Source organism: Vombatus ursinus, unplaced genomic scaffold (genome assembly GCF_900497805.2).
Source record: "Vombatus ursinus unplaced genomic scaffold, bare-nosed wombat genome assembly UNPS02014932.1, whole genome shotgun sequence".
NCBI lineage: Eukaryota > Metazoa > Chordata > Mammalia > Diprotodontia > Vombatidae > Vombatus > Vombatus ursinus.
The window spans coordinates 15,543,538-15,569,983 of record NW_020954710.1 but is presented as its reverse complement, the minus strand read 5'-3'; the positions used below and the strand labels follow the sequence as shown (position 1 = coordinate 15,569,983).

Here is a 26,446-nt window from a genome sequence, read left to right as displayed (position 1 = left end):
CCCCCCCCCCCCCCCCCCCCCCCCCCCCCCCCCCCCCGCCCCCAGACAACTCCCAGCTGTCGGCGGGCACAGACGGAGCTGTTACATTCCTTGGTCCAGTTCACTTTCGGAAAGGAAGTCTGGGAGAAATGAGATAATGACCAATTATCTGACAGAAGGAGAGAGGGAAACCAGATGCCCTTGTCCTTGTCAGGGTGCCCCCTCCACCAGCAGGGTCTGGGGTCCACTCAGGCCCCAGGCCAAGGGAGCAGGCGACAGAATCCCAGAAACGCTGCAGAGGAATGCATCTGCTAGGCCTAGCCTCCTCTCCCAGCCTGCCGGGGACCTTCTAGGGTGTTTGGTGACTGGATCCCACAGTCTGGCTCTTTCTGGGGGCCATTCCCTCCTTCACTCCATCTGTTTTCTCCTTCTCTGAAAGAGGGCACTTTCTCGTTTCGTGTTCTAGATCTGACTGACGTGTGATCAGAATGTGACGAGGGCTCTGAGAAATATGATCTGCCCTGAGCTGGCAAACGCCTGTCCCCTAGGGCCACAAAGGATAGGGCTCACGTGTGCGCGTGCATACACACATATGCGCACACACACATGAATACCTACACACAAACATGCATACACATGCCTACATGTATGCACACACATACGCATGTACCTTTGCATGTACACGCCCATGCGTGCGATGCATGCACATACAAAACACACACATACGCATAAACACGCATACATACATTATACACACCAGCACACATGCAATGCAATGAAATGTGTGCATGCATGTGTACACACATAAACACATACATGTGTGCACACGGTACATGCATGCACACCGTATGTGCGCACGTGTGCACACATTGGGCACGCATGAATTGCCATGTAAACACATGCGTGCATGCTTACACACAGAGACATTTGCATATGTTGATACATATACACACATGTACACACGTACTCTGCTCTCTAATGCCGGCAAACATCCCTCCTCACCCTCCGAACACATAGCTGCTCTGCCCCTCTCATTCCCCACGGGGTCAAAGAGCACAGATTTTGAGCTGGAAGGGACCCTAGGGGGTCCTCTAGTTCAACTGCCTCATTTTACAGAGAAGGAAACCAAGGCCCTGAGAGTTAAGGGGCTTGCCCAGGGACATTGCAGTAGCAGGGGAGAGGCTCAAAGTGTCACTGAGTCAGAGCCAGAAGGGATTTTACAGGTCATCTAGTCCAACCAGAAAACTGAGGCGCAGAGACAAGGCATCAGTGCAGGGGTAGAATTGGAACCCAGTGCCCCTGCCTGCAGAGCGGTGACTCCTCAAACAGGACCATGCTGTTCCCATGCAGTCAACTACATCCCTTTCTCCCGGAGCCCCCTGGCTCAGCCCTCTGTCTCATATCCCACACTCCTCCTCACCCATCCCTCCCAATGCCCTGTGGCCTCATCACGGTCCCCTTAGGCGCGCACATGTGCACACATACACACGTGACATGCAGCAGCCTTCCCACTCCCTGCTCCATCCCTCCCCACACCCAGCCCTCTGCCCTCTCATCCCAGGCCTCAATATAAGCTGGCTCTGCAGGCCCGGTCTTTCCTCCTCGGACCCCTCTGTCAAGTTCGAGTTGGCCTAGATGCCTTGGGAGGCTCGTTCCACGTCTGAATGTATGATCTTACGACTCGGGTCCATCTATGGAAAATGTTTTTGTGCCCTGGACCCCTTGGGCAGGCTGGGGAAGCCCTTCTCAGGACCATACTTTTAAATACCGAAAATAATATAGAAAATCACAAAGGAAACCAGTTGTGTTCACAGACACTTATCCAAATATTTTTTGAACGATCACAGATCCTAGATTAAGAATTCCAGATAGAATCCCCAATTCAATTCAATTCATTTCATTTCCTACCTACCTTTCTCCCCAGGTGCTGGTGTGCCTGGTAGACAGTAGGCACTTAATAAGTGCTGATTGAGTGACTGGTGCCTCCTCCCTCTGCAATTACCTTTTATTTTATATACTTTCAATGGATTTTGTATCTATTTACTTATTTGTGTACATATTTCTAGCCACCGCATAACCTTCTCACGGACGGAAGACGCTTTGTTTTACATATATCGTCATCACCCCTCACTGCCTGGCATATAGTTGGTACTTAATAAATGCTGATTTGATTGATTAACCAAATTCAATTCAACAGACATTTACAAGGCAACATATCATAGAGGAAAGACAGCAGCACGGGATAGTGGGTAAAAAGCCAGGAACATCTGGTCTCAAGTCGACTCTCATATAAGTCACTTCAGCTCTCAATGACAGTCAGCTCTCTAAGATCCGATTACAGTGGGGGATCCATCAGGAAATAACCTCCGATTCCTGACGACAACCAGACGACGGGACGAGGTGATGAGTTCATCGCTGAGCAGCTCAGACCTCTGCCCTCCAGGTGCGGACAGGGGCCGCCCAAGCTCGGTCCATACCACCCCCATGGAGAGAGCCCGCCCTCCAGTCCTACCTTCACAGGCCTTCCCATCATCCCGTAGCTTCTGGCCGGCTGGGCATTTGCAGTAGAAGCTGCCAATGGTGTTACAACACTGAGACTCACAGCCCCCGTTCTTGGTTTCACACTCGTTCACATCTGCAGAAGGCAAGGGAGTCAGCAGTGACTGGGGGCTCCGGACACTGGCCTACCTAGCACGATCCCAGGTCCCGGCGTCCCCACAAGAGTCTCCACCCCTCAGCCCACCACAGCTGCGAACCCCCTTGTGGCTATCTTCCCCCACTCCTCCATCCTGGCCTCCTCTAGGACTGCGTCCACACCTACGGCCAAATCTTGCTCTTGAAAAATCCAACAGGATTGTGGATTTGGAGGGGAAGGGACCTTGGAGGACATCAACTCATTAGACGAGAAGCTGGAAGGGACTTCAGAATCCGTTCAGTCTAACTCCTTCATTTTACAAATGAGAAACTGAGGCCCAGGAGGTGAAGTGATTCACCCATGGTTATACAGATGATAAATATGACATGCAAGATTTGAAGCCAGCTTCCACTGTATTCTTTCCAATGGACCGTGCCCTTTCCCAAAAGTCATCTACAGGATCATTTTCTCCTTTCCTCTTAATTCAGTTTTATTTTCAGTTCTGAATTCTTTCCTTTCCCCCCATCCCATTGGAAAAGCAAGAAAAACAAAATCCATTTTATAGATGAGGAAACTGAGGCCCAAACAAGGAATGTGACTTGCTCAGAGTCACATAGATAGCAAATAGTAGAGCCTGAAGTTGAACTCAAATTTTTCGACATCAAACTCATTTAGGTACACGAAAATCTGGATATTTAAAGTCAATAAATGGGACACTAGCGGGGGAGGGGAGAGGGAGGGAGGAAAAACCATTCTCTTTTTTTCCATTAAGTAGAGATACTTTAACTATCTCTTTAACTAGGGAGGTACTGAGGCATAGAACTTGCCATTAGGAGATTCTAAAAGAAATCTGGCCACAGCACTTGCTATCTGTGTGCCTGAGGTCAAGTCACGGGTCTTCTCTGAACCTCAGAGTTCTCATTTATAAAATAAGAACAATGATGCTTGTACTTCTCCCTACAATATCAGTATTGGGAGATGATGTGTAAATATTATCACACTCTTAAAAATCTGAAGAACACAGAAAAGCATGAGAAAATTTACATGAACTGATACAAAGTAAAGAAAGTAGATTCAGGAAAATAATACCCGTAATGACTATGATGGTGTAAAATAGAACAAAAAAAAATGAAAATTTTTCAATTACACTGTGTAATTATATTGACCAAACTCTCCCTTGAAGAAGGGATGAGAAAGAAAATAAAATTGAATTAAAAAAATGAAAATGGATTTTGTTTTTCTTGTTTTTCCAATAGGGTAGGAGGAAGGGAAAGAATTCAGAACTGAAAATAAAATCAAATTAAGAAGAAAGGAGAAAATGAGCCTCCTTCCTTTCTTGGCACAGGTGAAGAGTTATGTGTGTGGAATGCTGTATGTGCTGCCAGACTGTGCTGAGCTCTTTCTTTTTTTCTTTTCCTTTCTTAATTCTTTTTTTCCAAGGGATGCCTCATTGGATAGTGAAGGGGAAGGATATATCTGGAGATTAAGGTGTTGAAAAATAAAAGATACCAGTACAAGTTAAGCTAGAGGTGATGAAGGTGATGAAAAGATATCAGTATAAATTAAAAGACCAAAGAAAGCATCACAGAAATGGAAAGCATCCTAGAGAGAGCCTGACTATTTCAAGTGTGACTCAATTTGCCAAAAGGCAACGAACCCCAAACTTCTCAGGAATGCATCAATTGCATATGATGAGACATTGGTAAATATGGTTCTATATCCCCTACAGAAACAATAAGCATGCACATGGGCATGTTTGCACCTTCACCTTCTACCTCCCCCATTTGCCTCTGTTTTTTCCTCATATCTCTGCAGGAATATAAGACAGAACCTGACCTATTTCAATACAGAATGGAGAGTCTCCTTCTTGTTTTTGGACTAAGAGAAGTCATAATCACTTCTTGCTCAATACATTTGCCCCAGACAGGTTCTAAGCCAGTGCATTTTAGCTTCAGAGCTTCAGGACCAAGTTGCTTTGAACTTGGCTGTGTTTTAACCCAAGTTCAAGGTCAGCCTTGCTTTCTGTCTTGTATTCCTTCATTCTGTTCACATTCTTTGAACCCATAATTCTAGACAGAATGATAAAGGATCCTCAAGATCATGCTGTATAGTCCAGAGTCATAGAATTTCCCACTGGAAAGGGACCCCAGTGGCCCTATCCGGTACCAGTGTCTCTGAGCCAGAATCTCCCCTCCAGTGCCCCCAGTGAGGGATCATTGCACCTCTGCTTTAATCACTTTACCGAGGGAAAACCCAGCCCCTCCAAAGGTGGCCCTCTGGGACAGCTCGAATTGTTAAGAAGTTTGTGCTCACATCAAGCCTCAATCAGCCTCTGGAACTTTCACTCACTGAAAGGCAAAGAATCAACTGAATTCTATGGACTGGAAGGACCTGGGGGTTTTATACTGTAGAAAAGAGAAGACACAGGGAAGGCATGGGCCCCGTCTTCAAGCATCTGAAGGCTGTCACCTGGGGAGAAGGATCAGCCTCATCTTGCTTGGCCACAGAGGACCGAACAAGGAGCGATGAGTGGGAGGTATAGGGAAGCAGACTTCAGCTCTGCGTGAGGAAGAGCACCCTGGCAAAGAATGCCACCCCAAAGTAGAATGGACAGCCTTGAGAAAAAACGGGGTCCCCTTCGCTGGAGGCCTTTGACCTAAAGCCAGGTGACTTTATTTTATTTTATTTTTATTTGTATGAAAGTGCTGTAGAAGAGAGTCTTACTCTCTTGGGCATAGGTCAGCATTCTACAGCTTGGGGAATGGAGCAAAGACAGAAAGCCAATCCTGTCTGCCATAACCCTGTGAGTGAGCCGCTGCCAGAGTTGCATGAGGCACCAAAGGCCGGTGGCAAGGTTGCTATGGTTGTAGTCATGAGGATCTGGGTTCGAATCCCAGATCTACCACTTTCCACTAGTGTGATCTCGTAGTCCTTTCCCTTCGCTGGGACTCAGTTTCTCCATTTGTCAAATGAAGGGGTTGGACTAAATTACTTCTAAGGTCCCTTCCAGTTCTAAATCTCAGGGCTTCTGTTGCAAATACAACTCTACCATGAGCGAGTTTGTATCAGAAACAAGTCCATGGAGATCCTAATAATACCATTTAAAGCAAAACCAGGAGAGTGACGTATTTTCCCAGAAAGGTGTCTCCTTTGAATTTCATTGAAAAGGCAAAGTCTCTTGAGAGGGTCCCAAGAGGGTCTCCTCCCTCCCAAGGCCCTGTGTCCACAGTCCCAAGACAAAGGCCATCTTGCTGGACCCAGCCCCTTTCACATAATCTCTACCAGGGCCCTTGGAATGCAAACCCAAGTCCAGACCTTCCAAGGTTAATGATGGGAAATCTCTGGGAATTCCTAGAGAGTTACATAGGGTGAGAATCTGGCCCAGGGTTTATGAGATGAGGACACAGGGTTTGGCTTCTAAGCCTGGAGCAGAAAGAGTTGCCAGTTCTAGAGAAAAGAGGGGGTAAGAAACCACCTGGGTTTCCCAGTCCCCAAGCTGGTTGAGCCCAGCCAACTCTGAAATCGGGGTCTGAGTGGAAGGCCTCGTCCAGCCTCGTTTGCTGCGGGGAGGAAGACAACAGTCCTTTGCTTTCACAGCCCACTCGCTGGCGGAAGACAGGCCTCTGGCTGCCCAGAGTGGGAACACGGGGAGGTCCTCCAGCCCCACTGCCAGGGACAGGTTGCAAGGCCTAGTGAGCGTGGCCCCAGGGCACACCTATGCTAGCAAAAGCGGCCTCTGGCGCTCCAGTCAGTCCAATATCACCTCTTTCCAAGTCCTCTCTCCACGCCAGGGCAGTGGCACCCATGAACTTGGCTGAGAAACCAGAGCTGCCCGTCTGCCCTGACTCGTGAATCGCCTAACAGATCTACGGAGCCTCAGAGCAGGCAACCGGGCAGCAGGACTGAACGGACGACCTTTTCTACCCATATTGCCTTTTGTTTGGCTTTCTGGGGACCCTGAGCACAGAGATCATATCCTGCCCCTGTCTGCAAGCAGCTTGCCTCACTCGCACATTGCATTCATTCATTCATTCATTCATTCATGCATTCAACAACCACAACTAATATCCGCCTACACTGCCTCCTTGTGGTATCGATTATTATGATTACTATGAATGAAAGAAAAAAATCATTTAAGTGTTTACTGTGAGCAAGGCACTGTTCTAAGTGCAGGGGATGCAAAAATAAGAAACTGAGACAGATCCTGCCCTCAAGGAGGTTCCCAAACTTATTTGGCCCACCCTTCCCCTGGAAATCTATTTTCTTTCACTCTTTAATAGTTTTTTTTAAAATTTGCATCATTTCAAAAGAATATGAAATATTTTTTAACTGATGCATCTCAAATTTTAAAATTTCATGTAAATTTGTGGGGTTTTTCCTACATCAAAATTTTGATGATGTGATATTGCATCATGTAACCATATAGCATCATATTGTAAACAAGTCATGTCATGAACATATTCCTGCTTATGCATGTTGGACTTTCTGACGATGGGCAACAAGCTTGCCTGCAAACACTTGCCTCTTAAGACCTGCCGGCAGACTTGACCACTGATCGCTTATAACTTGCATTTTGTGTGTTTATTTGGAAAATAATGTAATCACTATGACTTTAATTCTGTTACACAGCGGATGAAACACGTATGAACGGTTTTTCAAAATTTTCTTCTCTTCTTTCCTTATGCTTCCACTACTCCCTTATTTTTATTCAAAGCCCCCCAAATGCACCTGAGGCTACTACCACCCACCCTGGATCATTCCAATGTGTCCCAGAGGGTGATATCACCCACTTTGGGAACCTATGATCTAGGCTATCTTACCGAAACCCTACAATGACCCGAAGAGGGAGGTTGAGTGAACAGACCTAGACTTTGAGTCAGGAAGACCTGAGTTCAAATCCAGCCTCGGACATTCCCTAGCTATGTGACCATGGGCAAGTCATTTAGCCCCTGAGAGAAGAGACAGTAAGCTTCCTGAGGGCAGGGCCTATTGCATTTCTGCCTCTATAAACCCAGTACCTAGTACGGTGCCTGCAACATAGAAGAACCTTAAATATTTTATCGAATACAGGTTGGATTTATTAAACAAAGGAATAAACTTGGTGCTGCGGGAACAAAGACAAAAGATGAAATAACCCTGCCCTCAAGGATTATAACAAGGCCACAGTGAGAATAGTACAGTGTTTATACACAGTTGTCTGTATGCCCATGAAACTGGGTTTTTTGCCTTTTTCATAGTGCCTGGCACTCAGTAGGTGCCTAATTTCTGCTTACTGACTTCATGACTGACTGGCTGGCCCCAGTGGGCCCCGAATAATTATCAGGCATTTCATTAAGATTCGTATTACAGCTGAAAATGAAACTTGGGTCAAAGTTCAAGCCGGCTGTTCCCCTCCCTCCTGGCGTCCCCACCGCGACTTAGCTAAAGCAGCTGGTTGCTCGCCCTTTGACAACCATTTCAACACCCCTTTGTGATATGTTGGGAGGAATTTAACTGTGCAGCTTGGTGGAGTGAACAACCACCCCCAGGGTTTGGATAAACTGCTCCTGGCCGGTGCCTGGTGAGGGGGTTCGGGAGAGGGCAAGCTCTGGGGGGAGGGAAGGAGGGACTCAGGCCCCTGGGCCGGAGGTCTGGTCAGGTCCTAGGTTTCCTTGGGGCCTCTGGGGGGCAGAAATGCAGACGTTGGTCCTCGACCAGGATGGGGCGGGCTTCGCCGCACCCCTAGACCCGAGCCATCCCCCAAGCTCGGCATCTTCTCTGGGGCCGACAGAAACCCCATCTGGAAGCCATCAGCCCTCCTCGCGCGCTGCTCCTTGAGTAAGTGCCTGAAATGTTTTTGTCAGACAGGCATTCTCTGGCTCCCTGAAATGCATGCCTCTAGCTTAATTAGTCCAGGGGACTTGGCTCCCCACAGGAAAGCTGCTACTCCCTCCTGGCTAGTCTTCTGGATGCCTCGAGAGCCTCGCCAACTGCTCTGGAGGGGACGCGGCCCCTTTCCCTAGGGGAGCGGCTGTACTGCACCCATTTTTCTGAGGGGAAGGCTGAGGTAGGAGGGCTGCATCACATTCACAGGGCCAACCCAAAGGGGCCCCAGCATAGAATTTACCCAGAGTAGGGTTGCGGGGCGGGGGGGGGAGAGGGGGGATTTGAAAACACTGAATCAGAGACAACCCCCAAAACACACACCCATGTTCTAGGGCTCTCGTTCTCCCCAAGCCTACAGGTGACGACAGAAGCCACCCAGAAATAAGGAGCCACGTGGGACGCTCAGGGGAGGGCCCAGGTTGTGGGGAAGATTTCTCAGCCATTAACTGTGTTTCCGGCATCTGATGAAGGATCGTCTTGGAAAAAAAACCAAAAACTCAGACCTAAAGACCCCATCTCTCTTCTTTGGGAAGATTTTCATTCTGTCAACAAAGAATAATTTCAGGCCAGATGACCAGACTCCCATTCTTCTTATGGCTTTTGGCGCGGAAAGAGCTTGGTGATCTGGTCCAGAGCTAGCCGAAACCCACAAGTACACTTCTGCCCTGGGGACAGACACCTGACAGCGCTCATCTGTCACAAGCCCCTTCTTCTTCCCTTCTCTTTATCTCAGAACCCCCTGACACCATCCTTCCATCCTTCCCTCTTCTCTCCTTTACTCCAATCTCTGAAAGTGAACTCAGCCTTCTTCCTCCCAAGGTCAAACTCAAAAATGTGCCTACCTCCCCCAGCTGACTGCCGCCTCTATCATTCCCCCTCTTTCTAATCTTCTCTCTTTCTCTCTCTCTCCTCTTTTTCTCTTCTCTTTTTCTCCTCTTCCTCTTTCTTTCTTTCCTCTCTTCTCTTTTTCTCTTCCTCTCCTCTCTTTCCCTCTCTCTCTTCTTCTTCTTCTTCTTCTTCTTCCTCTCTCTTTCTCTCTCTCTCTCTATCCCTCCCTTCCTCTCTTCTCTCTCCTTCCCTCCCTTCCCCTCTTTTTCTACCCCCACCTTTTCATTCCTCCCCAGCTACCTACAAACACACCTAAGTCTTCCCCATCTCTGGAAAACTTTCATCAGATCCTACCATCACTCTCCTCCCTTTCACAACCAAACTCCTGGAAGACCCTCCTTGCCTCCATCTCCCCTCTCCTCTCTCTTGCAGTCTAATTCCCAGTATCACCACTCAACTGAAACCGCCTTCTCCGAAGAAACCAACGATGTCGCTGTGGCCAAACCTGATCATCTTTTCTCAGCCTCGGTCTCTATCCTCTCTATAGCAGACTGTTGGCCCCGCTTCTCTCCCTTGAGTTTGCATGGCATTCTTTACCTGTGGTCCCCCTCCTACCTGTCTGACCACTCCTTAGTCCATGGTGTTGATACATCTTCCAAATCAAATCCTCTAATGGCGGTATAGCTCAAAGCTCTGGCCTGGGTCTCTTATGTTCTTTCTCTATGCTCTCTCATTGGTGACTCTGTCAGGGATTTAATTATCATGGCCATGCAGATGACATGTATACACCTATATGTATATGGACATATATGTGTGTATAGAAACGATCCCCATACTCGATATGCTAGTGTTCTTTTGGGGAGACAGCATGTATGTATTTAACAAGTATGTGTAGGTTAAGTATAAAATAAAAACCTCAGTTTACTTCAGTTTCTTCAACTGCAAAATGAGGATAATAATAGCACCTGCATCCTAGGGTTGTTGTATGACTTTGTCCCTGGGATGTCTAGTTCAAAATAGCCAATAAATAGTTGATAATGTGGAACTGGACCTCAGGAAAGAAACTGGGACTTTGGGGTGTGTCTGTCTGTGTGTATCTGTGTATACACAGAATTTGATCTGGGGCCAAGAGGATATAATCATTAAATCCCTGACAAAGTCAGCAAATAGAACACAGAGAAAGAACAGAAGAGCCCTGGGTCAAACTGGAAAGAAGGAAAGAAGGAAGGAAGGAAGGAAGGAAGGAAGGAAGGAAGAAAGGAAGGAAGGAAAAAGGGAGGGAGGGAGGGAAGGAAAAAGGGAGGGAGGGAAGAAGGGAGGGAGGGAGGGAAGGAAGGAAGGAAGGAAGGAAGGAAGAAAGAAAGAAAAAGAAAGAAAGAAAGAAGGAAGAAAAGAAGGAAAGGAAGAAAGATAGATAGATAGATCAATAACCTCCTTAGCCATTACCCTCTCTTCAAGCCCTCTACCCCCCAGCTACCTTGACCTATTTTCTGTTCCTCACACACAATATTCCATCTCTCATCTCCACGCCTTTGCATTGGCCATCTCCCCTTCCTGGAGTGCCCTCCCTCTTTACCTCGGCTTCAGTGGATCCGTCTTTTCCTTCAAGATGCAGCTTAAGCACCTCATTCTAATAACAATAATAATAATAATAATAATAATAACAGCTAATATTTACACCTACCATGTGTCAGGCACATGCTAACACTTTACAATTATGATCTCATTTGACCCTCACAACACCTTCTGGGAGGGAGGTGCTATTATTATCCCCGTTTTACAGTTGAGGAAACTGATGCAAACAGAGATTAAGTGACTTGTCCAGGGTCACACCGCTAACAAGTGAAACTGCCTTGTTTTATTTTGTACCCAGCCCATACATACTTGTTGAATACAAACATGCTGTCTCCCCAGGTAGCAATATCAAGGGCAGAGACTGTTTCTTGTTTCTATTGGTTCAGTGCCGAGCACATACTAAGTGCTTAATAAATGCTTGTTGACCGACTGACAGATCAAGAGTCCTGGGTCTGGTTGTGCTGTCAACATATACACCCATGGTTGTTGTTGTTGTAGATCAGTCATTTCAGTTGTGCCTGACTCTTCATGACCCCACTTGGGGTTTTCTTGACAACGATACTGGAGTGGTTTGCCATTTCCATCTCCAGCTCATTTTACAGATGAAGAAACTGAGGCAAACAGGGTAAAGTGACCTGCCCAGAGTCACACAGCTAGTAAGTGTCTGAGACTGGATTTGAACTGAGGAAGAGGAGTCTTCCTGACTCCAGGCCCAGTGCTCTATCTACTGTGCCACCTAGCTGCCTAATGACCATTTCAGCCAATGGGGGAGGGGGGTGCCTTCAAAGGATTTGGGTAGTCTTCCCCAGCTACAAAGCAGGATGGCTCCTTTCAGAGCTACCTAAGAGAAGAGTCAATGTTAGGGGCAGAGCTGGTCCTACAGCCTTTCTCTTTGCCTCCCAAGCACACCTATAGACAAGGCAGGAAAGTTCCCCCTCGTGCAGAGGGAAAACCTGAGTGGAGGTGGGCTTTGGCAGCCTCCCTGCCTCCATCCGCCCCAGGACCCTCTGCAGAAGAACCACAGAATGGGAGCAGTAACCACTGCCCCATCAGGCCATCACAGAGTTTACTTGTCCCAGGCAGGGTGTTGTCAATGATAACTGAGAGGCAGGACTTGTGATTTCATTAGAGTTCCCAGCAAAGAAATCCCATCCTCTGATAAAGATCAGCAACTCATAGGCGATTTCTTTTCTCATAGAATTTTTAGGGGGCACTGAGAGGCAGAGATAGAATTCCCATTTCTCCTCCTACCTGTCTGACCACTCCTTTTCAGTCCATTGGATTGGCACATCTTCCAAACCCAACCCTCTAAATGGGGGGGGGGGCGTACCCCAAGGCTCTGACCCAGATCCACTTCTCTTCTTTCTCTATGCTCACTCACTTGGTGACTTTGTAGGGATTTGATGACCATAGCTATGTGCAAGATAGAACTTAAATCTCAGCCAGTCTCCAAAGCCAACTTCTTCTAGATGGCAACATGGCACCTTGACGTAATAATCATTATTTAATTCTATCTAAGTCATTGAGCATAAAGGTGTAAACACAATGATAATAACTGGTTATATGCTACTCTAAGGTTCAGATAGGCAGGAATAGACAGGTATGAGAAAACCTAGTGAGATAGACCTATGCGATTGCTCCTTCTCACTCTTGCTGGATCTTCTCGAAGGACACACTCAGTAATTATGGGTATTCCCTAGGCCTCTGTCCTGGGCCCTCATCCACTCCCTGGATTCCATTATCATCTCTGTGCTGATGATTCTCAAATGTACCTACCCAGCCTTAACTTCTCTGCTGACGTCCAGCCTCCAACCTCTAACTGGCCATTGGACATCTCAAACTCAGTGTCCCATAGAAATTTTAAACCCACCAGGTCCAAAACTGAATTCATTATCTTTCTCCCCAAACAATTCCCTCTTATTAACTTTCCTGTTAGCATCAAAGGGTCAAAGGTACAACCCTTCTCCTAGCCACCTATCCTCGACTCCTTATCCTTATCTCCCATATTCAATCAGGGGCCCAGTCCTGGAGATTCTACCTTCTCATCGTCCCTTATATATGGCCCCTTCTCTCCACCCACACAGCCAACACCGTTATCGCTTCACGTCTGGACTACTGCAGGAGCCTTCTGGTTCATCTCACCTGCCACTCCAGTCCATCCTCCACTTGGCTCATCTTCCTAAGCTCAGGTCTCTCCATGTCACTCCCCTACTCAATAAATTCTGTTGGTTCCCTATTAATTTCCAGAATCAAAGATCAAATCTGTTTGGCTTTGGAAGCTCTCCATAACCTTTCTGTCTTTTTACACCTCACTCTCCCCCAAGCACTCTGTGATCCAAAGATACTGCTTCCTTGCTATTCTTAGCACATTACCGCACCAAACTTCATCTCCTGATTCTGATTCTGGGCATTTTTTGTCATTGACATTTGTTCCAGGCTCCCTCCTACCGCACCTTTGAAAGAGTCTTCTTTTTGGATTATACCATGGGTGGCCACTGGTCCAAACCCCTCATTCTACAGAAAAAGAAATAAGCCCAGAGAGGAGAGGTGATGAGGCACACAGAGTAGGACTGAGGTCAAATCTGAACCCAACACCTCAGATTCCAAATCGGCCCCCAGACCTGCCTAATTCTTACAAAATGAAATTTGATGGAAGGAGGAATGAAACAAGGGTGGGTGGGAATAACTTTCTAGTCAGCACACATCCAGATCCTTAGGATTCTTAGGATCCTTAAGATTCTTAACTTCTCTGCTGACCTCCAGCCTCCAACCTCCAACTGGCCATTGGACATCTCAAACTCAATGTCCTATAGAAATTTGTCCAAACCCTAGATGGCTACCGGCTCCCTCTCGTCCTCCCTCCCTGCCTCAGGTGCTCCCAACCAAGGCTTTGGAAGGAGAAGGAGGAAAATATTGTTCTTGTAACTACAGAATATGGCTCAGAAATATAGGTGCTTCTCAAGCTGTCCAAGAATATTTTTCTTGACTCCCAACAACAACAAAAAAAAAACAAAAAAATGATTTTTCTACAGGCCAGAGAGACACAGGGTCATAGCTCTAAAGCTGGAAGGGACCCTGGGGGCCACCTAGATGAACCGCTTCATTTTACAGGAGAGGAAACTGAGGCAAACAAGGTTAAATGACTTGCCCAAGGTCATACAGGTCGTACGTATCAGAGACAGAAATGGACTTCCGAATCAATGCTGTTTATACATCATTTAGGATAATATAGGTGTAGACTATTTGTAAATCTGGTAGTCATCAATCCAGGTCAGCACTAAGGTGGCAGAGTGGAAAGAGGGCTGGGCTTCGAAGCAGTGAGACCCGAGTTCAAATCCTGCCTCAGACCCATACTAGCTGGGTGATCCTGGGTAAGTCACTTGATTTCTCTAAGGCTCAGTTTTCTCATCTGTAAAATAGGGATAAATGACAGCACCTGCCTCACAGGGTTATTTTGAAGATTAAATGAAAGAGCGTATATAAAGCTCTTTGCAAACACCAAAGCCCTGTGTAAATGCTAGTTATTGTTCGAGAGAATACAGGAAAAGTTTGGCTAGGAAGATAGTTCTTACTTGGGCTCTTTAGGTACCCTAATCCTCATTATCTTTGTTAACCTCAATACCAGGACTGAAACCCATATCAGAGGCTAACAGCATCATAAGAAAGGAAGGGACAGGGTGCTGTATTAGGAATTAGGAAGAGCCAGGTGCAAATCATGCCTTTGACACTTGTTAGTGACTTAACAATGGGCAAGTTACCTTCGTCTCCCTGAGTCTCAACTTCCTCAGCCGTAAAATGGGGAAAAAATACCCATGACATTCCAAGGAGATACACACGAAGCATTTTGTGAACCTAAAGGGTTATGCTAAAGAAACGTCCGTTCCCAACATAATGGGCTTTTTTCAGTGGCCTTACATTTCTGGGTGTATGGAAGACAGGCTGTAACCAAGCCCACACTATAATGAACTGCATTAGAATGGGGTTCAACTAAGTCCTTTCTCTCTGAGCCCCAGGTATAGACTCATCAGTAAAATGCAGACACTAGACTAACTGATTCTGAAGTGCTTTCCAAGCTCTAAACACCCTATATCTCATAGAGCACAGTGGCTGGCATATGGTGCTTAATAAATGCTCGTTGACTTGACTTGTCTTGACAATTTCAATTCCATTTGACAAATACCTCCTGAGTACCTAATGTGTTTGAGGCATTATGGATGCAGAAATTAAGGTCTGATTCCACAGGAAGTAATTAAGGTCTTTTAACCAAACCTAAAGGAAGAGCTGTATTAGGTAAAGGCCATTAAAAAAGACCACAAAGTCTTTCTAGTTCAACTCCCCCCCACTATGTTATACAAATGAGGAAACTGAGGGCCAGAGAAGCTGAATAATTCACCCAAGGTCACATGGCTAGAGAGGCAGGATTTGAACCCAGGTCTTCTGACTCCAAAGATGGCGCTCCAAGTACTATACTATAGTCCAAAGCACAGCTCAAGAGAGGGAAGAAATCAGAAATTAGGCTGAGTCAGAAACCAGAAGTTCTTGGAAATGCTCAGGTCCAAGAAGTAGGAAAGAGGTGGGAAATGGGGACGACCTGAGGGTTACAAGACAAGAACATCTTAATGGAATCAGGAGGTCAAGGGTGTATTCATCTAATAGCACCTGGTTCCTCCATGCAAGGTTCCTTCATGAAGACAGTGGATGATTTCCCAACTCTTCTGTGCTCTGACATGTCCACAAGCCAATGGGCACACCATATCCCCCCCCTTGCTCTTCTGTATCAATAATGATATGGGATTAGACAATGAATAAAATACCTAATGCCTGCCCTCATAAGTCTAGTGGGTGATATGAGACATGTCATGTCATTAACTCTTACTCAAAAATCTGGAGTGGCTGCCCATTGTCCCTAAGAGAAAATGTAAAATTCTGAGCTTGGCATTCAAAGCTCCCTTGTGCCCCATTCTGGCTATCGTCTACCTTTCCTACATTATTTCTTAACATTCCTCTTCATGCATGTTTACTTGCCCAATTCTAATTTTTAAGGAATTGTTTTCTTCAGTGAGCATTTGTTCCTTTTTTTTCTGTTTGGTCAATTCTGCCTTTTAAGGAGCTATTTTCATCAATGAATTTTTGTATCTCTTTTTCCATTTGGCTATTTCCATTTCCATTTTATTTTCTTCAGTATTTTTATGCCTTTTTTTAAACCAAGCTGTTAATTGTCCTTTCATTATTTTCTTCTTTTGCTTTCATTTTTTTACTTAATTTTTCCTCTACCACTTACTCTTATTTTATTTTGAAAAATTTTTTTCAGCTCTTTCATGAATTCTTGTTGGACTTGTGTCCAATTCACATTTTTTTTCTTTGAGGCTTTGCTTGTAGCTGTTTTGACTTCATTGTCTTCTTCTGAGTCTGTATTTTGATCTTTCCTGTCACCACAGTAGTTTTTTATTGTGAAGTTCCTTTTTTTTTTTTTTTTTTTTTTTTTTTTTTTTTTTTTTTTTTTTTTTGCTGTTCGCTCATTTTTCCACTCTATTTCTTGATTGGAACTTTATGTTAATGTTGGGCTCTGTTCCTGGAATGTAGGAGAGAGGCACTTTCCCAAGCTTCAGGCTTTTTCACACTGCTGTTTTGAGAGCTAGTTCTGGGGGTTTGGAAGTTTTCAGTGATTCCAAGGTGATATGATCTGGGGAGAGGTGTGGTCACTGCTCTCTCGGTCTTCACTCTGCTCCTTACCCAGGAAGGGCCCCTGATCTCTTGGGCTTGCACTGGATACTGTTCCTCAGGGCTCTGGAGCAGAACTGATACTGGTTCTCAGTGTCCCTGATCTCTTGGGGCTGAAAGTGATACTGCCCCTCAGGGCTTCCACTTTCTCTTGACCAAAAGTACTCCTCTCCACCCTTGAAACAAAGGCCATGGAGCTGTCCAACAGCATCTGGTCCTGAGCCCAGTGCTAGCACAAGGGTCCCCGTAATCACTTTCTAACCAATCACCAGGTCCCTCTACCATCTCTGGCTTGAGAGCTCCCAAAGCTTCGGCTGCTGTTTCATCCATGTGGGCTCCAGGTCACCCTCCTCCCCCATGTCACAGATCTCTCTTTCCAACCTCCTATGTTGTCTTGGGCTGGAAAAAATGACTCATTCTGACCCTTTGTTGGCTCTGTCAGTCTAGACCATTTTGGGCATTATTTTAAAGTTTCCTGGGAGGGAATGTTGGGAGAATTCAACTGAATGCTTTTTCTATTCCACCACCTTGACTCCACTCCCAGAAGTCCCATGCATGCTCCATTCTAATCAAATTGGCCTGTTAGCAGGTCCCTGTACATGGTATTTTATCTCCAGCCTCCACACTCATATCTAGAATGTCTTCCTCCCCATTTCCATATCACTTATCTTGAACTCTTTCAAAGAACAGCTCAGGTACCCCCCCCTTCTATATGAGAGGTCTTTCCTGGTCTCTCCATTGTAAGTGGTCTTTTCTTCTTGCAGTTGCTTTGTGTATATTTTGTCTTATTTATTCTCCAGATTTTTTTTGAGAATAGGTCTCCCTATCTCACTCAGGCTAGATGTTCAGTGGACCCAATCCCACTGCTGATTGGGTCAAGGAGTAGGAAAGAGGTGGGAAATGGGGACTTATTCAAATAAGGTCTGATTCCACAGGAAGTAATTAGGGTCTTTTAACCAAACCTAAAGGAAGAGCTGTCTTAGGCAAAGACCATTACAAAAGACCACAAAGACCACAACAAAAAAAAGACCCCCTGCTGATTGACACTGAAGGTTTGACCTGCTCCATTTCTGACCTGGAGCGATTCACCTCTCCTTAGGCAGTCACTGGCCCCTTAACTTGGAGGGAATACTTTGGAAGATCTACCATATTGGCGCCAGACTCAGAGCTGACACCAATAGTCTTCAGCCCCACAGTAGCTCAGAATTCCCAAGCCTGAGAGATCTACCAACGTCAGTCTCCCCCATAGCATGATCATAGGAGCGTTCTACCATGCCTGGCCTCTTTCAGGTCTTATAAATAAGTTTATATTCTAAGGCAGTGTTGTCTTTGGCAGCCATCTCCTTCTTTTTGGCAAGTTAAATAAGATGTTTGTTGACAAAGGTGCTTTCTAGGCTCTTTTGGTCTCCTTGTTGTGGCAACCAATTTACATTGGCTAAACTTCTGAAAAAAAATTATTATAATTGGTGTGGCTGTCACTCCCATGGTCCATTGTATGATAATGACTCTCTCATAAAGCAGAAAGAAGCAGCAGAAGGTAAAACCAATTTAAGAAAAGTTTGGCCAATTAAGAGAAGTCATTCCAAGGACATTCAAAGATGAAAATGGAAGGACTACAAACAGAATTAAAATGGAAAAGATTTGCAAAAGCCATTTTAACACACTGTTTTCTCCATCAAGGAGAGTGAAACCTACACGCTTGGATTCCAACACCCCAGGCCCAAACGTACTTATGAAAGAGGTAGAAATGTCGCTAGAGAGAACAAAAATAGGAAAAACAGTCAGAGGAGATCAAGTGAGCATGGGGGAATATCTGAACAAGAAGAGATAAAACTGTGAGGATATGGAGGAACTCAGAAGCAAGGTGTCTAAAGGAGGGAAAGATATCATAGGCATGGGGGGAAACACTCAGATCTTGTTACTACTGAAAAAAGGCAACCAAGATAGTATCAACGACTTTCAACCTATGTGTCTATTTCCCCATACGTACAAAATCTTTTAAAGACCAGTTTAGAGCATCACTGATGAGGATGTTAGTAGGGAATAAGAAGGCTTTCCCAAGCTACATTCAACAATGGATTTTCCCATTTCACTATTAACTTAAATAGGTCAAAGATATAAGATCCCATTGTGTTTGATGGTGGTTTGTGTTTTGTGTTTTGATGGTAGAATGTAAGCTCTTTGAGGCCAGGGGTGGTGATTTTTTTTCTTTTTTCCTCTCCCTAGTGCCTAATACAGGGCTTTGCACAGACTAAGCATATAATGGGAATCTGTTGAATGGAATTCTCTTAACACTCACATAAATAAGCACAGTGCAAAGTACGTGAGAGGATCATGAACAAGGCACTAAGAAAGCTCAGAGATTGCTCTGTCACAAGTTTGGAAACCGGTCATTTTTCTAGAAATCTGGGATAACTGTGAAGGAGCAGCAGCGATGGGGCAGGTTCCAAGTAGGCTGGCCCCCAGCCCAGAGGATGGACCACAACCTCACTGCAGCATCACCTGGGAAAGGCCAGCAGTGATCAGGATTCGGGGGTGGGCGGGAGCATCAACGGCAGAGATAGGAAGCCTCAGAATTCCTCAGCAAGTTGGGAGGGGTAGCCTCCCGGGAAAAGTCCTGGTTCCTGTCATGATGTTGTCCAATTACACAGCATGAATGATGGACTGAGATCACAGTCCAGACTCGGGATCTGCCCGCTCCCATTGCTTTCCTTGTCTCTCCTCCTCCAACCAGATACAAGTTGCGTGATTTACAAAGCTCCTAGAGGGAACTGATGTGAATTCTTCCTTCTGTTCAGCTGACCCAAGCCAGAAGAGGAGAAAAGGAAACAGACTCCTCTCTATTACACATCTATACATATGCTAAGGGTCCCTGGATGTTAGCCATGCAAAAGAAAAAAGACAAAGTTCAGCTTTGAACATGTTAGAGATTCTAAACATGGCAGATGTGTGGTTTTAGTAAGTCACCGTCTCCACTCTGCAGCATACGCTTATCGTGGAGGCAGCATTGGCCATACAACTGTAAGACAGTCTTGATGACATGGTTATAGCTGCGGTGAGGGGAGTCTCACGCATGAAGCTATTAGACTGGCTCCTCTGAGAAGGACAGAGGAGATCTCTGATGACAATGTGACTCCCAAGTGTGCTTCTAAAAGAGTTCCCCATAGCAGGAGAAGCTTCTTTAGGGAACAGCACAAAAGTCTAGCATAGATCCTTGCTTATCCATCCGTGTAGCATCACACCCAGAATCAGAACCACACATGTCAGAATCAGAGAGTTAGAAGGGAACTTGGCAACCAACTGGTCCAGACCACATATGTGCACTCCTTTGGATCCAGGCTCAATCCTTCCTGGTCCTGTTCAACGGGAGATGCCTTTAGTGACCCTGTTGCAAAACTATGAAGGTTATTGCTTGGTGCAATAATCCTGTGAAATTTTACTTCTTTACTGCACTTGGGCGGGTGATTTTTTGAACCCAAGTCTAGAAGATTACATTTGTCTGATTAGATTTCATCTCATGAGATTCAGCCCATTGGTCAAGCCTTTCAAGTCCCTGATTCTGTTGTCTGCTATTCCTCTCAGCTTCCAGCCACCCACAAGCTCACGAAGCATGCCCACAAACCTCCAGTGAGTACCTCTTGTGAATAAAGTCATGTACTTAGCGCTGAGAAGGGTAGCCAGAAAGATAAGACATGATGCCTGTTCTCAAAGAGTTTTTAGGCAAGTAGGGGAGATGACACCCATAGCTTTACTTTTTTTGTAGTGATAATTACAAATAAAAGTGAAAGCAAAGCTTTAGTTTTCCCCATTAGATTATAAGCTCCTTGAGGGCAGGGACTATCTCTTTTTCTTATTTGTATTCCTAATACTTAGCACAGTGCCCAGCACATAGTAGGCATTTAATAAATGTTTATTGAATTGAATTCATTGAATTCAATTCATTGGGGTTAAAAAAAAGGAATAATCAGTATTGGACAGGGAAATTGGGGAGATTTCATAAAGGAGGTGATTCATTCTAAGTCCATTCATTCCAGGAAGTAGATTTTTAAAATATATTTAAAAACAACAAATTTCCATCACTGCCTTCTATGCTAGAAGCAAAAGCCTGCATGATCTGATCCCATTTCAACCCCACTTCTGCTCCATTTGCCCAAATAAAGCACTGCCCATGAGAATCCCTCTAGGTGAGAATTCCTTCTCTGTCTCCACGGGACTGCAGGATTAAGAACTGGAAGGGGCTTTCCAGAGATAGTCTAGTCCAACCCTTCATTTTACTGGTGGGCAAACTGAGACCCAAAGAGGTCCAAGGTCATGAAGGAAGCTAGAATTAGAGCCTCCTGTCGAGGAGGAGGCCCAAGGAATTTGGCAGAAGTATTGAAGACACAATGGAAGGCTGGAGTACATCAGGCCACAGCGGGAACATGAAGACATAAACTCCATGAAAGAAGGGGGAGTTTATGTAAGAGACTGGGGAGGGGGGCAATTAAGAGTGGCAAAGGTCAGAAAATCCTCCCCAGAATTGGAGGTTTAGAACCTGAAGAAAGCTTAGTGTTATCTAGACCATTCATCCCCCAGCCGCCATTTTATAGATGAGGCACTCAGATGCATTCCGTTCTGGGCACTCCAGTGTGAGAAGAACATTGATAAGCAGGAGAGTTTCCAGAACAGGGCAATAAGGATTGATAGTGTCTCATTGATGATTAATTGAAGAAATTAGGGATGTTTAGACTAGAGGAGAAAAGACTGCGGTGGAGGGAGACAAATGATGACTGCTTTCCAACATCTGAATAGCTGTTAGTTGGAAGACGGATTAGATTTGTTCTGTTTGGCCCCAGAGGGCAGAACCAGAAGTAAATGGGTGGAATTTGCAAAGAGGCAGATTTGGGCTTGATGTCAGGAAAGATTCCTAAGAATGAGAGCTGGCCAAATGTAGAATGATCTGCCTCAGGAAGCCACGGGTCACCCTGCAGAGGTCATCAGGAACAGGCTGAAAGAACCACCTTCGATTATAGCATACATCTCCCATTTCCAGGCCTTTGCAGATGGTCCTCCATGCCAGGGATGCCCTCCTTCCTTATCTCTACCTCTTAAGGAATTCTTAACTTCCTTCAAATCTGGGTTCAAACTCCAGACCTTCCCTGATCCCTAAGCCCCCAGATATTATTGCCTCATGCCTACCCCCCCATATAAGCATGCATTTACTTTGTGTATGCTTATATGAAGGTGTATATGCTGGAGCCAGCTCCAACTGGCAGGCCAGCCCATTGTTAAATATTCAGGGTGAGCTTTTATTTACACCTCCAAAGTCACAAATGCTACAGATCAGGGCTTGATTTATTGTTTTGCTGATTGTCTAGACTTAAGAAAGTGCTGGAGAGAATGTTAATCATTCAGATTGTACTTTTTTCCTGAGAGTTGGTTGTTAAAATTTACCAGCCTAAATGTACACAAGGAGTTTCTACCAATAGAACAGAAACTCCCTGAAGGCAGAGACTGCTTCATTTTTGTCCTTGTGTCCTCCAGACCTAGAACAGTGCTTGGCACCCAAGAGACACTTAAATGCTTGTTTAGTTCAAGCTATAATGAGGATTCTTTTTCAGCTATGGGTTGGCCTAGGAAATCAATGATGCCCCATCCCACTCTGGAATTTTCTGTTTCTGAGGCCCAGCAAGATGAGTTACTCAAAACTCAAGGAGGAATAGCAAAGCCTGGAGCTGAAAGCTGAGATGCTGACTCCAGACCCATGACTCTTTCCTCTTGATTCACGAAGGGGCTGCTGCTGCTGCCTCACCTTCCCCTCTGGGATGTGGCAAAGCCCAGAAAGATCTGAGGGATCCAAGAAACCCCTGGATGCTACTGAAAAGTCTGGGAGACTCCAGGATGGGAGTTTGTAGCTGCAAGGCAACTCTCCTGCTGGAGCTGACTTGAAAGGGAAAACTCTTTCATTTACATGAACAGGGAGAGCTGGCTCCCAAGCACTGCTCCACCCAAAGCCTTTCTTCTGGCCTCCAGGTGCCCGGCACCCCACCGCCCGTACACTCACCCGCTCCTCGGCTTTGAACCTTCAGATCCCTCCAATCCCAGCTGTACACCGGTCCCCATCCCTATTCCCAACTGCCAAAACCAACCCAATACCAGGGACCTGGAGGAGTCTCCTTCCCCCCAGGGCTCTTCCCCAGGTGCAACACCTGGGTGGCTGAGATGGTTCTTCCCATCATTCATTCAGCCATTCATTCATTCATTCATTCATCCATTCATCCCTTCCCCCCTTCATTTATTATATAGCACCACTATATGGCAGACATTGTACTACGTATTGGGGGTATAAAACCAAAAAAATGAAGCAAATCCTGCCCTCAGGGAGCTTTCCATCGACTAGACTATAGGGTTAAATCAGTACAAACTATGTACAAAGGAATTACAAAATGATCATATTTGTCATATGTGTGTATGGAACTTATGGGTACGGAGTTCATGTCTATATACACATACATATGTGTATATACATGTGTATGTATGTATATACATGTAGAGAGAGCTCATATGTGTGTGAAGCTTATATATACCCATATATATGGAGCTTATATATGTGCAGAGCTTATATATGTGTATATATATGTGTGTATGTGTATATGGAGTTTCTATATATATGTGTGTGTGTGTGTACACACACACACAGAAGATATGGATGGCCCCTGTACAAGGATGATATTCAAATGCATGAAGTGTTGAGTGTGTGAGTGTGTGTGTGTGTGTGTGTGTGTGTGTGTGTGTGTGTGTGTCAGAGGCAGTGTGGTTCAGTGAAAAGGCGGCTAGATTTGGGATCAGGGACCTAGCCTGAAATCCTGGCTCTTCTGCTTAAGACCTGTGTAACCTTAAGCAAGTCACTTAACCTCTGGGCCTCAGTTTCCTCCTCTGCAAAATGAGTCTGTTGGATTAGGGGCCTCAAAGGGCCCTTCCAGCCCTGAAACCATCAGGACTATACTGTTGGATGGAGGAAGGGGAAGGTTACTAGAGACAGTGAGGGCAGGGCGTTTATTAAGGGCTTTCTGTGGGCCAGGCTATCTAAGGAAGATTCAAATAAAAGCCAGTAAGATTGTGGCTTCCCTAAGGAGTTTACATTCTAATTGGGGGAGAAAACAGATAAAAGGGAGCTGAAGGGGCCTGGGGGCCGGGGAGGAGAGGGTGACCTGAGGTTTGGAGCTGGTGCCTGGGAGATGAGGTGGACACCTGGTTCTGGGCAGCAAGATAATGTCAACGTGACTTTATGCAGGTGAAAAGCCACCATCAGAGCCCAGGATGGTCCTGGGGGCAGGGTCCGAGGTTCTGAATTGGAGGGGAGGAAGCATGGTAGGGAGCAGGTGGCCAGGAGATCACCACCAACTTGAGGCTGGAGAGAGGCCTCCTGGAAGAGGTGTCCTTCAGCTAGAAGATGCCCCACACGATCTCCTACAGCTTTCCTATTCAAGACTCATGGAGTAAGGCAGAGGTTACAAAGATCCTTAACCCCTCTGAACATCAGTTTCCTCATCTGAAAGCACTGATCTAGAACAGGCAGACAGATGAGCTTAAACAAAGGTCCCTTATAATTCCAAATCCTAGAACGCCATGTTCTCTCTCTTCTGTTCAGTTGTTTCTGATTCATTGTGACCCCATCTGGGGTTTTCTTGGCAAAGGCACTACAGTGTTTTGCCATTTCCTTCTTTAATTATTTTACAGATGAGGAAACCGAGGCAAACGGGGTGAAGTGACTTGCCCAGGGTCACACAGCTAGTAAGTATCTGAGGCTGGATTTGAACTCAGGAAGATAAGTCTTTCAGACTCCAGGCCCAGAACTCTATGCACTGCATCATCTAGCTGTCCTCTCTCTTGTTCCTACAAGAATAAAGAGGAGGTCATTACATTCATAGCCTGAAGCCTGTCCTTACCTGTGCCCCCACCCCAGCTAGTATCCTAGACACTGAGAGTTGATGGAAAGAGGATCCCAAGCCAGGGGTCCTTCAAAATAGTTACAGATGGCATTCCCCTCCCTGGTTCATTTACACGTGCCTAGAAAACTCCTTTCCTCCGTACAAATGTCTCTTCACTGAGGGTTGGAGGGATGGGGAAGTGGCCTGATCCCTGGGGACACTCAGGGTCTGCTGATATAATTCAACATTTTTCCTCTGCCATGAATCCAAAATCTTGTGGTTAACAGGGGTAGCATAATGGAAAGAGAACCCAGGAGTCAAAAGACCTGAGTCTGAACCCCAGCCCTGTACTTCCTACCTGTCTGACCTTGTTCAGGTCTTTTTCCTGCTCTAGGACCCTGAGTTTTTATACTGTAGATTGAGACTGGGGTGGGGGAGTAGGACCAAATCACCTCCAAGCCCACATTTTAAACGTTTAAGTTATGGAACTGTTCTGCCTGGCTAGCATTGACAGCCCTGGGAGCCAGCCAGCGCCAGCCAGCCCCAAAGCCCACGCCGGGAGATTTATGACCTCCTGCCCAGCTCCCTGGCTGTGAATCAGCTGTCACCGCTGGCCAGGTGTCACCTACAAAAGGAAGGGGTCGGGGACCAGTCCCTAAATCACTTCCTGGAGCCCATAAAGCAGGGCTAATGAGGAACAGCTGTGCTGGCGGCCAGCCCCAGACCACAGCCTTTGAGGCTGAGGTCGGAAAAAGCTTACAGTTTCCCCAGGGTCTCTGAGCAGCAGGTTCAAGTTTTATAAAGGTGAGGTGGCCGCCAGGTTTTCCCCGTGAAGTTGGCTTGGAGCTTATTTACAAAAAGCGTGCACTGCACAGGCGCCATGGTCAGGGTACCACATAGGGTGTGAGAGTCAGGGAACCTGGATTAGAATCCTGGCTCAGCCCCTGCCAACAGGCTGTGGGACCTTGTCCCTGAGCGGGCAGCTGGGAGCAGCCCCATGGAAGAAGGCCTGGATCTGGAGGCAGAGGACCTGGGTTAGATTCCTGTCTCTGCCATGCCTGTAAAACTCAGAGCAAGTCGCCCACCAACATGTCCCCACATCTACAAAATGAAGGGGTTGTATTCACTGGCCTCGAAAGTCCTTATGGGCTCTAAATCTATGGTCCTATATGGTGTAGGAAAATAACCACTGGATTGGACTGGATGCTTATTAGCTGTGTGGATTTAGAAAAAAAAAATGACTTCAATTCTCTGGGGCTGTTTGCTCATCTGCAAAATGGGGATGGCTGGCATTTGCCTTGGGAGGATCTCATCACAAGGGACATCAGAGGTCACAGAATTCAGCCCTCTCATTTTACATATGAGGAAACTGAGGCATGCAGAACTCAGATGACTCTGGGTCATACAGGTACCAAGTGAAAGAGCCAAATTCAAATCCAGGTCTTTTAACTTCAAATCCAGAATCCTTTCCACTGCCTCTGCATCCCCAGCACCTAGAAGAGTGTCAGAGGGGCATCTAGGGGGCACTGTGGATAGAGCACCAGCCCTAGATCAGGAAGACCTGAGTTCAAATTTGATCTCAGACCAGACACTTGACATTAGCTGTGTGATCCTGAGCAAGTCACTGAAAAGTGCCAGGCACATAAAAGGCAATTAATAACTGTTTGCTAAATAAATAAAACATTTTGAAAATCATTAGCTATTTAAATGTCAGCTAGGATTATCTTGCTAGACCTCTGTCACTCAGTTTTAGAAGTAGTGGAAAAAGTCAAGGACCAGGAAAAAAGGAAGGAAGGAAGGAAGGAAGAAGGGAGGGAGGGAGGGAGGAAGGAAGAAAGGAAGGAAGGGAGGAAGGAAGGAAGGAGGAAGGAAAGGAGGGAGGGAGGAAGAAAGAAAGAAAGAAAGAAAGAAAGAAAGAAAGAAAGAAAGAAAG

The 26,446-nt window shown here is 45.9% G+C and overlaps 1 protein-coding gene across 3 annotated transcripts in view; it reads right to left on the bottom strand.

The window, feature by feature from the left end:
- The window catches only part of LOC114029550 (multiple epidermal growth factor-like domains protein 6), a 381,178-nt gene that overhangs the window by 179,186 nt on the left and 175,546 nt on the right, over positions 1 to 26,446 (bottom strand). For all 3 annotated transcript variants that reach the window (XM_027844042.1, XM_027844044.1, XM_027844043.1), the window contains exon 5: positions 2,492 to 2,614. In XM_027844042.1, coding sequence (XP_027699843.1) covers positions 2,492 to 2,614 — 123 coding nt within the window. The remainder of the gene's footprint in view (positions 1 to 2,491; positions 2,615 to 26,446) is intronic.